The 13,686-nt window shown below is 36.4% G+C and overlaps 1 protein-coding gene across 5 annotated transcripts in view; it reads left to right on the forward strand.

Annotated features, from left to right (window-relative positions):
- The window catches only part of KDM6A (lysine demethylase 6A), a 273,917-nt gene that overhangs the window by 117,163 nt on the left and 143,068 nt on the right, over positions 1-13,686 (forward strand). For all 5 annotated transcript variants that reach the window (XM_069065747.1, XM_069065751.1, XM_069065749.1 and 2 more), the window contains exon 6: positions 7,907-8,027. In XM_069065747.1, the coding sequence (XP_068921848.1) occupies positions 7,907-8,027 (121 nt within the window). The remainder of the gene's footprint in view (positions 1-7,906; positions 8,028-13,686) is intronic.

The following is a 13,686-nucleotide window of genomic DNA, read 5'->3' on the forward strand; positions in this document are numbered from 1 at the left end:
TTTTCACTGACTTCTGCCCTAACTTGGGTGCTTTCCTTTCATGTCCATCTCTTGTCTTCCTAAACTTGCCTAAAATTTCACTTTCTATAGGAAATCTTTTTCTCTGTTGATTATGGCTTCTTTATCCTATGTATAGCTTGATTTTACTTATAATGTTCATGTTGTTATTCCTGTTAGATTGTAAGCTCCTTGAGGGCAGGAACTTTTTGTTGTTGTTGTTGTTGTTGTTGTTGTTGTTTGTTCTTCTGTATTTCCAAATTTCCAAGCATATATGAAAGTGCCTGACATAGTAGGTCATAGTAAACCCCTGAAGGTCTATTCATCCTTTACAGGGTAAAACATGATTTATTAAAAACCTGAAATTGAGCATTTACAAAATATAAATGGTACTACCTTAATATCTTATTGTTTCTGTTAACTGCTCTTTACTTTCTGTAATGTTATCACTTAGGCTTGGAGAAACTCAGTTGTTCACTTATCCACTTACCGCCACCACCGCCACACCATGTTAGTGCTTTCTCTGTCTTTACATTATCTTCTTTTTATTTATCTGTGAATATGTGGAAGTGAGGAGGGACTGTATTCCAAACCTGGGCAAGAGGGTGCGCAGCCTGTACAGAGGCACCAAAATGGGGAGAGTCACATTCAGGGAATAGCAAGAATGGAAGCAATCCTAGTGGAGAAGGGTCAGTTGCTATGATGGGCAATTAAGCTCAAGAACAGCCCCAGAAATAGTAGGATACCCTTTTCACTTCCCCACCCCTGCTCCCTTGTAGCTTGACTCTTAGAGCCATTGTGCAAAAGACCAAACCCTGTAGAAATGGAGTCCCCACCGCCAACTACAAACCACTAGCTAGGCTATTTTGTGGGCCTCCTACATCTACCAGTGGTAAGCAAGGAGAGGGTTAGATTAGCCAGTCTACCTGATGCAGCAAGGAATTCTAATCTTGAATAAGGAAAGGCATGCCTTATTCAAGAGAAATAAGATAGGTATCATGCAGCTTCGGGATGGAGGAACACAGACTATTAGAAGATTATACTTAATGGAGAAATCCAGGAGCCAGAAGGGTGAAACATTATAGAGATGTTATGATTGGGAGTTAGTATAGATCATTTGATTACAAAGAGGAAATAGATGAGTTCAGTAATTAGATATCAAGTTTGATACAAAGGCATGGTATATAGAACATTGGATATGTCCTGTACCAAAGAGAGTTGTTGTTGTTCATTCGTGTCTGACTGTGACTCCATTTGGTATTTTCTTGGAGTGCTTCTCCAGCTCCTTTTACATGAGGAAACTGAGACAAAAAGAGTTAAGAAATTTGCCCAAAGTTACGCAAATTAGTAAGTGTCTGAGGCTAGATTTTAGCTCAGGAAAATGAGTTCTTGGCTCCAGACCTGGCACTCTATCCACTGTGCTACATAGCTGTAGTTAATAATTTCCTCATCCAAAAATATGGACCATATGTAGGTGACATAAAAACAAAAGCTGTCAAAAATAAACATTTTTTTAATGTTGAGGAAACAATAGAAAATTCTAGATCTGATTTTTTTTCAATAGGGAGAAAGTTGTTGGAACAATGAAATGATGGAGAACCTAATTCTGTTTCAATTCAACAAACATTTATTGAGCACCAGATACTGTAGGGTACATAGAAAAACAAAAGAAGAAAATAATTCCTGCCCACAAGAATAGAATAGAAAGCTTAGAATAAGCTGACATGTCCCCTCAGTTGTCGAAGAGCAAATTTCCGATGGTTCAGAGGGAAAAATGATCTGCAACTGAACTAGCCCAAGAAGGATGGAAAGCTCTAAAAAATTAAATTTTGAAGACTCAACAAGAGCCAAAGCCAATGAGGCAAAAAGGTGCCCCTTCTAAAAGAGACTGTTTTGGATGCACAGGGACCTCATCAACTGAGATTTTTAGGTGACATACAGAAAACTGAAACAAAGGTGAGTAATAGAGTATTTTTTCCCCACATGTTTTTACCACATAGTTTAAACAGTTCAATTCATACTCCAATAGCATTAAGATAAAAAGAGATTTTTAACAATTTTGATACAATGGTTCCCCAAATTTCACAAGTATAAGAAAAAAATTTTTAGAGACACAATAATAACATACACAATATCCTGAATTTAAAATAGGAAACAAAACTCCTTCCTGGCATCAATTCAGTAGAATGAAATTCCAAATTTTCTTACATGCTATTCTTTTTATTACTTAGGGCATTCTATAGTAATCATATCTAAATTCAGTAGAGAGTAATCCAGTATGGAGTAATTACATTCAATTAAAAATAATAATAGTTAACCTTTACATAGTGCTTACTATGTTCCAGGCACTGTGCCAAACCCTGTGCTGATCCTCACTACAGCTCTGGGAGGTGATAGCTATTTTATATCCTTTTCAGGTTAGGAAACTAAGGTAAACAGATGAAATAATTTGCTTAAAGTCATAGAGCTAATACTGGATTTTTATGCAGTCTTTCCCGATCTATGCATTTTTCAGTATATTGCTAAATAGCAAATGTATTTTGCAGTAAATTCTAATTTACTATAATTTTCCTAATAAAAGAACATATCTCACTGTAAATGAGACCATATAATTTAGTTTCAGGACAAAACTCCAAACAAATCAAGTTTAGGTTTATAAAGTCAAATAATAGTATTTGGAACCTTGATCTTTCCAAGGACCATTTACTGTCCTTCACACTTGAGGGCCCACTATTTTTTAGTTACCTCATTTTTTAAAATCCATGGTGGCATTTTAAAAAATCCCACAATGAACCAAATCAATTCTATTTCTCTCTCTCTCTCTTTTTTTTTAGATTTTTCTATTTGCCTTTTGGAGAGGGGAAGGCAGGGCAATTGGGGTTAAGTGACTTGCCCAAGGTCACATGGCTAATTTTGTATTAAGTGTCTGAGGCCAGATTTGAACTCAGGTCTTCTTGACTCCAGGGCCTGTACTCTATTCACTGCACCAACTAGCCACCCCCAGATTTATTTTCTTTTTTTTCCATTTCTCCATTTTAATCTTTCATTTATTTATTTATTTTCAAATGCTTTATTAACTTCTGATTTACATCATTCATTTCCGCCAGATTTTGAGTTACAAATTTTCTCCCTGTTTGTCCCTAACCACTGCCCCAAAATAGCAGTCCCACAGGATATCCCCTCCTCCAATCTGTTCTCTCCCATATTTTCTCCCATACCCCTTTCGACCTTTCCAGTGGATCTCTATGCCCCAGTGCCTGTATATCTTTATTTTCCAATTACATGTAAAATAGTATTACTAATAGTATATATTATAATATTAAAATAATATTACTTTACATATATTATTATATTATAATAATAGTATATACATAAATATATATTTGAATATTTGATTTTAAAACTTTGCATTCCAGATTCATTCCCTTCCTCCCTTGTCACCCACCCTTACTGGGAAGATAAGCAGTTCATTATAGGTTGTACATGTGTGGCTAATGCTAAACAATAACATAGTAGATATATTGTAAAAGACTGCCTATATTTCCCTCCGTCCTATCCCACCTCCCACTTGTTCTATTCTCTACTTTGGTCCCGTCCTTTTTCAGAAGTGGGTGCTTCCAACTTCCCTCCCCCCCAGCCTGCCCTCCCTTCCATCATCCCCCCTCTCATCCCCTTCCCCGCTCCTACTCTCCTGGAGAGTGAGATACCCTATTTAGTGTATATTTCATTCCCTCCTCAAGCCAAATTCAATGGGAATAAGATTGACCCATTCTCTTTTGCCTTCCTATTCTTCCCCTCCATTGTAACCATTTCCCCTTGTCTCTTCTATTTAGATGAGATAGTTTACCCCATTCTGTCTCTCCCCATCTCCTCTGATTATATTCCTCTCTTACCTCTTAATTTCACCTTTTAAGTATCATCCCTTCCTGTTAAATTGGTCCTGTGCCCTCTGTCTATGTATATCTGTAAACATATATACACACATTCACATGTGTATTCATATGCCCATATACCCTCATATATATATATATGCTTCTGTTCCCTTCAACTACTGAGAAAAGTTTCAAAAGTTACAATTATTGTTTTTCCATGTAGGAATGTTAATAGTTCAACTTTGATAAGTTCCTTGTGATTTCTTTTCCCTGTTTACCTTCTCATGCTTCTCTTGCTTCTTGTATCTGAATGTCAGATTTTCTACTCAACTCTGTTTTTTTTCACCAAGAATGCTGGAAAGTCCTCTATTCTACTGAATGACCATATTTTCCCCTGAAACATGATACTCAGTTTTGCTGGGTAAGTGACTCTTGGTTTTAATCCCAGCTCCTTTGACCTCTGGAATATCATATTCCAAGACCTTCAGTCCCTCAGTGTAGAAGCTGCCAGATCCTGGGTTATCGTGATTGTGTTTCCACAATATTCAAATTGTTTCTTCCTGGCTGCTTGTAATATTCTCTCCTTAATCTGGGAATTCTAGAACCTGGCTATAATATTCCTAGGAGTTTTCTTTTGGGGATCTTTTTCAGGAGGTTATCGGTAGATTCTTTCAATCTCTATTTTGCCGTCTGGTTCTAAAACATCAAGACAGTTTTCTTTGAGAACTTTCTGGAGGATGATTTCTAGATTCTTACTTTGATCATGGCTTTCACGTAGTCCAATAATTTTTAAATTCTCTCTCCTGGATCTATTTTCCAGGTCAGTGGTTTTTCCCATGAGATATTTCACATTGCCTTCTATTCTTTCATTTGTTTGCATCTGTTTAACAGCATCTTGATTTCTCATAAAGTCATTAGCTGCCATTTGCTCCAGTCTAATTCTGAAGCAATGATTCTTCTCATTGAGCTTTTGAGATTCTTTTTCCATCTGGCAAATTTGGCTTTTTAAGGCATTCTTCTCCTCATTTCTTTTTGAGCTTCTTTTGCTATTTGAGTTAGTCTATTTTTTAAGGTATTGTTTTCCTCAGTCATGCTGTTGACCCTCATTTTGTGATTTTCTTGCATCATTCTCATTTCTCTTCCCAATTTTCCTCCACTTCTCTGATCTGCTTCTTAAGGTCCTCTATGGCCTGTAACCAGCTTGTATTTTCCTTGTAAGCTTTTGGTGCAGGAGTTCTGACTTCACTGTCTTCCTCCTGTTCCATGCTTTGCTCCTTTCTGTCCCCAAAATAGGAGTGTAATGTTGGAATCTTCTATCTGCTTTGTTTTCTTTGCCTGGTCATGTCGCCCCTCAGTCACTTGACCCCTGGGCTTTTTGCCACAGTAGGACTCTGCTACTAGACAGGGGAGCTTTTGTCCCAAACTCTGGGGTTTTCTCAGCTGCTGGAGGTATTAGATGGGTGCCCTCTCTGAGGTCTCCACACGCTCTGGCAAGCTGGACACACACCCCAGGATCTCCACCCTAGACTGCTATCCAGATCCAAGCAGGTTAAAGCTAGAGTGATTACCCCTCAGACTGATGCTTGGTCCCCCTACACTCTGCAGGCCAAGAGCTGAACCTGCCACGTGGCGCTGGCTGGCTGTGCTGGTGGCTCAGTGGCTTCTCGCCCTGGGGGCAAAGGCCATGCCCTCCCACTTACTGGTTCCCAAAGTCTAGAGTTCACTGACCTCTCACTTTGTCCTTTGCATCGTTGTGTTGAGAAATCTGGAAACGGCCCCTGCTGCTGCTGCTGCTGCTGCTGATCTAGAGTCCCTCCAGCTGGCAGTAATAGAGTATTAATTAGTGAGAATGTTACAGGATTGTAAAAGGAAGGAAGGAAGGAAGAATAGCAGGAGTACCAAAGCTCAGAATGAGCTCATTTAAGAAAAATTTATTTTATCCAAAAAATAAAATGGGTATAATAGTTAACGATGACAGAGAGTGGGCATATCTGCTGAACAGCTATTTTGCTTCTTTTTTCTTTGTCAAAGTGGATGATCTTTGGCCATAAAGCATAGCACAAGACTGGATTAAATTTAGGATAAATTTAAATCATGTAGTTCAGATTAATCGTATCCCCTGACGTGGCTGAAGTGATTGCTGAGTCAATAATCTTTTAAAATTCATTAACAAAAGAAGGTACTGCAGGACTAAAGAAGGATAGTTGAAAGAATTGGGAATGTTGTACTTGGAGGACCAAAGCCTTAGGAGGGCGAAAGGATAGCAATTTAATTATTTGAAAGTTGTGTGGAAAAAAAGATTCATTTTCTCTTGTTGACCCTGGAATGAGTAATATAAATGAAGGAGTCATATTCAGACCATAATATAAGGAAAATGTGCTAAAAAATAATACCTTTCAAAAACTAGAATTGAATACTTAGCCAGGTGATGGGATATTTAAAGCAAAGTTTCAGTGTTCACTCGTTGAATATTTTGTAGCAATGTTCTTTTAAGTTAAAAAAAAATGAAATTCATTGTATGGGCTAGACTTGCTGTAGACTGAGGTTCTTTCTGACCCAGAAATTCTCATTCTCTAAATTTTATACTCACTTTTTGCTTCATTTGATTTTTTACTTTCTCTCTTTCCTGTTCGTCTCCTGCTCTTCTTCTGTTCTCTATTCTCTGCATTTTGTTTTGTTTTGATTTCCTTTGCTTTTTAACCTTTTGTCCCTATTCTTTTGGGCTGCCAGGAGTACTCTGTGATCTTTCTTGGTGGTGTTTAGCTCTGTTAGAGGTATTTATTTTGGTGCTATGTGGTGCTTAGTCTATTGACCTATATCCTATCCTTAGGGTATATTAATTTGAACTCACAGAGATTAATTATGTCTAGAACACTAGAGAAAGAAAAAGAAAATGTAGTTACGCCTATTAATCTCAAATGGGCCTAATAACACATTTTTATAAAATGCTTTAAATTTGCCTAATACTTTACATTCATTTTCTGGTTTGACTGGTGGTGTTGTCCTCATTGTAGAGGTGGGGAAGCTTAAGTTCATACATCTTCAGTGACACTTCCGTGACTTAGTAGGGCAAGTCATGCTTGAGGTTCTCCTGGTTCTAATTCTTGCTTTTGACCTCCTGCACTGTACTGTTTTCTGTGGTGTATGGAAACAAAAGCCCCCATAAGAGCCTTTAAGTGAAGGATTGGTAAGCATAAGCTAGTTCCTGGACTGTTTCCTTTTAAAACACATTCAAGAGAGAGGGGAATAGAGCATTGATAAGAAGAAAAAAAACACCTGGGAAAAAGTTAAGTTTCTATAAATTTCTTGAGTTCTTAAATGATTTTATCTAGGCATGTAATTAAAAAGGAATCAAATAATTGGAGAATGATATCTCTGCTTAAAGTGGTAATTAGTATCTTTGCCAATTTTTAGTGTCTTCACATTGGTTACCATTTCTATCACGTGCATATGCTATTCTTTCCATTTCCTTATTCTAAAAAACCTTTTGCAAGATATTTGTATCACCATTTTGTATGAATGAAGAGGTAAGGATTTTTTCCTCCTCAGATTACTTCATTTAAAAAAAAATTTTTTTAAAGCAGTCTGGGTTAAGTAACTTGCTCAGGGTTACATGGCCAGTTATTTCTGGGTGTGGTGCTAAGTATCTGAGCCTGGACTTGATCCCCAGGTCATCCCGACACTGGAGCTGGTGCTCTTACTTGCTGTGCTACCTGGCCGCCCCCTCAAATTACTTTAGGAAGGCGTGGGGGCTTAAGGTACTTTTTTGTAAACTTCATAGTTTGTAATTAAATAGGAAGCAGCATGGTGCAGTGTAAAGAGCTAAATCTGGAGTCAGGGGACATAATTTTGAATTTGTCAATAACTATTCAGTGACCAAAGCAGTGCTTTGCATGCTGTAGGTGCTCTGCAAATATTTATTAAATTAAAAATGGTATTGAGTAAAAAATTCAATTTATGCTGTACTTCTTAGCAAATACATGTGCAAGTAAATTGCAAAAAAAAAAAGTCATATCTTTTATTTCTGTTTATTTCAGGGCAATTAAAGCATTTCAGGAGGTGCTTTATGTTGATCCCAGCTTTTGTCGAGCCAAGGAAATTCATTTACGACTTGGGCTTATGTTCAAAGTGAATACAGACTATGAGTCTAGTTTAAAGGTAGGTTCTTGGATTCTATTTCCGTACCTCCGAATAAAATTATTTTGTATGGTTTCTTAAATGTGCCTAATGTTGGAGTTTGTATTAGCAATTCAGAAGCTGTTTTAGAAATTTAGGTGATTTACTTGTTGATATATTAGGTAAGGACTAAAATATTCAGAAATAAGAATTTTAGGATCCTTTATCGCAGTAACAAAAAAACTCGACATAGAAAAATATCAGACTGATCTTCAGGAAAATGTCATTTTCAGGGGACTAATATGTCAAGAGTCATGTCAAATATTTTAGTAGAAATTGAATTTTAACAGAAAATAATATGTTTTTAAGGGTTGCATTCTCTTTTACTGGATTCCTTGTTCTCCTTATTAACATTAACTTGTATCAATACAAAATGTTGTTTCTTGAATCAGAAGATCTGAAGGGAAAGAGTTGATTGATTAGTCAAGGAAATAGCTCAATTTTTCTCAACTAATTTAAATAATATGACTCAGACTAATGTAAGTAATATGTACTTAGACTTATGAGAATTTCATAGGTTACAGTATTTCTAAATTCTCAAAAGAACTAAAATTTTTTACTAAGTTATTTCCTTGTGTAAAATAAAGGAGTTGATCAAGATATATCCTACAAGGGCCCTTTGTACGATCATTATCAAAAAGCACTTATTGAACACCTAATGTCTTACATGTATTTGTTAGGAGTAATTTAAACAGTCATTGTCTTTATCTTTTTGAATTAGATACACCATGTTGATGACCACTCACACACGTATGATAAATACCTAATTCAGTAAAGCCATAAATCTCAGTAGAGAGTACAGGATTTAGGACATTAATACTTCAGAAGCAGACTTTTAAGGTAGATTAAATTAAGGTGTTGACAATATGATAGAGAATTTTAGAACAACTATTAGCATTTTCTTAGGGAAATAAATAAAACTGCAGCAAAGACTCAATGGCATTAAGTTGTCTGTATGTGCTTCTATGATTCATAAGAATTTTGAAAGCTTTGAGTCTGGGAGACATGCTTAGAGAAAAAAAAATTTATTATATGAAAAAGTAGTGTTGTGTTTCATCAGGATTATTGACAGTGTTCTAGATTGAGCAGACCACTTTCCCATTTTCCTTGTGCACAAGATTCTTTTTGTCTCAGTAGCATAGAAATTAAGCAACCTTGGAAGAATTTTGAATCTATCAGTCTCTCTTTTACCTACATTTTTCTTCTGGGATAGAAAATGAATTTCCCATTATAGCTTAACTTTAACTCAATATTCTTCATCCAATTAGAGAATTGAGATCATCGGTTATTTTTACTAATTTTCCATAGATATAATTTAGCATTAATAAGATTATTGTTTTTTACCAGACCAGATTTGTAGTAGGTTTTGTTGTTCTTGCATTCATCAAAAAGAAAAAAAAGTTCTGAGCTTTAAAATACACACATCTCCTGCCTCCATACAACCAACAGATCTTTTTGCGCAGAGATTCTTAACCTGGGTCCATGAACTTCAATTTTTATTATATTTAGAGTACCATTTCAATATAATTGATTTCATTTATAATAATAATTTTATGTATACATACATATTTCATGCACTTACAAACGTTATTGAGACAATATCTCAAAAGTTTAGTGGAGTCTGCTTGAACTCAGATGAGTTCTTTTAACATCGTTTCTCACCTTTTTACCTCAAGATAATTCCTCCTCAAGGCAGCTAGGTGGCACAGTGAATAGAGCACAGGCCCTGGAGTTGAGGATCTGAGTTCAAATCCAGCTTCTGACATGTGACACACTTATTAGCTGTGTGACCTTGGGGAAGTCAGTTAACCCCAATTGCCTTGCCTTCCCCCCTCTAAAATACAAAAGAAGATATTCCTCACTGCTTAAATCTCTAGCCCCTTATCATATGGTGCATTACTCCCACAAACATGCTTCTGAATGAAGATGAAGTTATAGAACATCAGCTGGGCCCTCACTGCTACTAGGCAATCCTGTTCTAAGTTCCTTATCAATCTTCCTTTACCAATATTCTCAGCTGAGCACTTTGCTTATTTATTATTATTTTTTTTAAGCAATTAGGGTTAAGTAACTTTCTCAAGGTTACACAGCCAGTTATTTCTGGGTGTGGTGCTAAGTATCTGAGACTGGATTCGATCCCAGGTTATCCCGACTCTGGGGCCGGTACTCTTACTCACTTCTCCACCTGGCTGCCCCTAAGCAATTGGGATTAAGTAACTTGCTCAAGGTTACACGGCCAGGTGTTTCTGGGTGAGTGCTAAGTGTCTGAGCCTGGATTCAATCCCAGGTCATCCCGACTCTGGGGCCAGTGCTCTTACTCACTGTGCTACCTGGCCACCCCTCTTTGCTTATTTTTTTTATAGAAAAAAGTTGAGGCCATTCACTGTGAACTCTCTTTTCTCCTCTTTTTGTCATCTGTCTCAGGTGATTCCTGCCACTTTGTCCTTCTTCACCCCTGTCTCACATGATGAAGTGACTTTACTCAACATCAACAAGGCTAACCTCTCTCCCTTCCTGAAAAGTATCCACACTTGATCCTTTTTTTTCCTACTAATTATCATCATTCTTCTGCCCCGCGTGTGGATAAACTTTTCAAAAAGGCTGTCTACAATAGGTGCCTCCATTTTCTCTCCTCTGAAACAGTCTGGCTTCTGACTTTGTCAAACTGCTCTCTCTGAAGTTAATAATAATCTACTTGCCAAATCCAGTCACCTTTTCTCAGTGCCCACTCTTCTTGATCACTTCTTGATACTCTTTTCTCTCTAGGTTTTTGGGACACCATTCTTTCCCTCTGTGCCCTTTACTGCTTCCTCCTCCAGATTACGTGCTCTGAATGTAGGTTCTATTGTGAACCCTCCATCTTTCCTTTTCCCTTGGTGATCTCATTACCTTTAGTGGCTTTAATTACAATATCTATTGTTTTCAAATATTTGAAAAAAAATTCAAAAATAAAAATATTTTCAAGCTCCCTCCATTCCTTTTACAATGTGGCTTCTAAATCTTGTGTGATTCTGTAGTATTTGAATGATTTCTTTCTGGCTTCTTTTGATGTATTTTCTCTTTGACCTGCTTGGGAACTATGGAATTTGACTGTAAAATTCCTGGGAAGTTTCATTTTGGGATCTCTATCGATTTCTGTTCAGTTTTTCTTTATAATTTCTTGAAATATGATGTCTAGTCTCTTACTATTTTTCCTTTGTTTTGATTTTTGTAATATTGTTTCTTTTTTTTTTCCCAAAAACATTTTACTTTAGATTCCAATGCCAGAACACAAATAGAGAATAGAAAAAAGAAACAAAAACATTATCATAAACTTAAATATTGGAACTTAAATACAAAGTTAGAAATAAAAGCATGTCATGTGCTTAGCAGAACATGAGAGGATTCAAAATATGTAACAATAAATTTTCGTTTCAAGAAAGCCTATATTATAAGTAACACTTGTCGTGTTCAGAATCATCCATCTTTTCTTTGCTTCTTTATGAGTTTTCTTTCGTTCTCTGCTGTGCACTTTTTTACCTTCTCCCTCCTCCCCTGGCCACAATAAAGTTGGATGTTTTTCTATAGTTATGAATATATTTATACCCCCCACCCCGCCCAAGGCTACAATAACATTTAGATTTCTCTATACCTATAGTTATATACATACACATATACGTACATAGACACATACATTCCCGAACCTGTTCTACTCCTGATCTTTGTTTTTATGTATATGCATATCTTGTTTCCTAACCCTACTGCCTCCTTTCCTTTTTTTTTTTTTTACCCACTACCTTGCTCTCTTATGACTTGCCTACCCCACCTCCAAGGATGCCTCCCCTATCTTCCCATTCCCTTAAATTAACTAAACAGCTTTCTGTATCCCCTGTTGACCTAGTCTCTCACCCTCCCCTCTAAAGATCCCTCCCTTGTCCTCTCTCCCCTTTCTGTGCCCCTACCATTTTTTTTCTGAATTTAGAAGACTTCTATACTCTTTTAAATATATGCATTGTTCCCTCTTACACTCATTTCCCATGAAAGTGAAAGTGGATTACTAGAACTACCAGCCCTCCTCCTCCATCTTCTTCTTGCAGCTCATTTGCATAAAATAATTACTCTTTTTAGCTGTTCCTAAATGGTTTTACGTTTTAAATTCATATCATGCCCAAGTTTTCCCCAGTTTTTCTTATGAACTACCCAATTATTAATAAGAATCTTAGACATAAATTTTACATTTTATATATATATGTGTGTGTGTGTATATATATATATAGTAAACAGTCTATCCTTATGGATCCCTTATAATCGGTCTTTGTTATGTACCTTATATTTGTATTGGTTCTTGTATGTCAAATTGTCTTTTAAGTTCAGGGTTTTGTTTTTTTTTTTTAACAAAGTCTTGAAAATCTGGGAATTTATCAAATGTCCATTTATTTTTCCCTTCAGGATAATACTTAACTTTGCACAGGGTGTGATATTTTTGGCCAGAGCCCCAGTTCTTTTCCTCTTCAATATGTTGTGTTCCAAGACCTGAGGTCCTTTAATGTTCTACTGCTAGATCTTGTGTAATTCTAATTGTGGCACCATCATATTTAAATTGTTTTGATCTTGATGCTTTTAAAAGTTTTTCTTTGAGCTGGGGATTTCAAAATTTTACTATGATATTCCTATGAGTTTTACTCATAGGATCACTAAAGTGGTAGTCATTGGACTTTTTCTATTTCTACTTTCCCCCTTGTTCTAATGCTTCAGGACAATTTTCATTAATTATTTCTTGTATTATTGTATCAAGATTCCTTTTTTGATGTTAACCTTCAATTAGTCCAATCAAGATCCTTTTTTTGATCTTAACTTTCAATTAGCCCAATTATTTTTACATTTTCTCTTCTTGATCTATTCTCCAAATCTTTTTTTTTTTCCTTTTTGGAGTGGGAAGGTAGGGCAATTGGGATTAAGTGACTTGCCCAAGGTCAAATGGCTAGTAAGTGTTTCAAGTGTCTTGAGGCTGGATATGAACTTGGGTCCTCCTAACTCCAGGGCCGGTGCTCTATTCAGTGCGCCACCTAGCCGCCCCTGTTGATTTCCTTATAAGATATTTCACTTTCTTTAATATTTTTTGATGATTCATATTTTGTTTAATCATTTCTTGATCTCTTAGAATTTCACTGGCTTCACTTTGCCCAGTTTTAATTTTCAAGGTGTCATTTTCTTCCTTAAGATTCTGGATCTCCTTTTCTAGTTGGTTGACTTTTCTTTCATACCCTTCTTGTTTTTCTTGGATTATCTTATTTTCTTTTTAGTTTTTCCTCCATCTCTGCTATTTTATTTGATTTTTTTCTTTTTTTTTGCTTTTTGGAGGGAAATTGGGGTTAAGTGAATTGCCCAAAGTCACACAGCTAGTAACTGTGTCAAGTATCTGATGCCAGATTTAAACTCAGGTCCTCCTGACTCCAGGACTGGTGCTCTATTCACTGTGCCACCTAGCCGCCCCTGTTATTTGATTTTTAAAGTCTTTTTTAAGGTCTTCTATAAATTCTTTTTGGGCAGGTAATCATTTAACATTACTCTTTGGGGGTTTCTTTACTTGCAGTTTCCTTCTGTGAAGGTGAATCCCAGTCATCTCTATTCCCATAATCGGTTTCTGTAGTTGGATTCTTTT

Source organism: Petaurus breviceps, unplaced genomic scaffold (assembly GCF_028583685.1).
Source record: "Petaurus breviceps papuanus isolate PSGF00001 unplaced genomic scaffold, PetGlider_PUasm1.0 90700, whole genome shotgun sequence".
NCBI classification, from domain to species: Eukaryota; Metazoa; Chordata; class Mammalia; order Diprotodontia; family Petauridae; genus Petaurus; species Petaurus breviceps.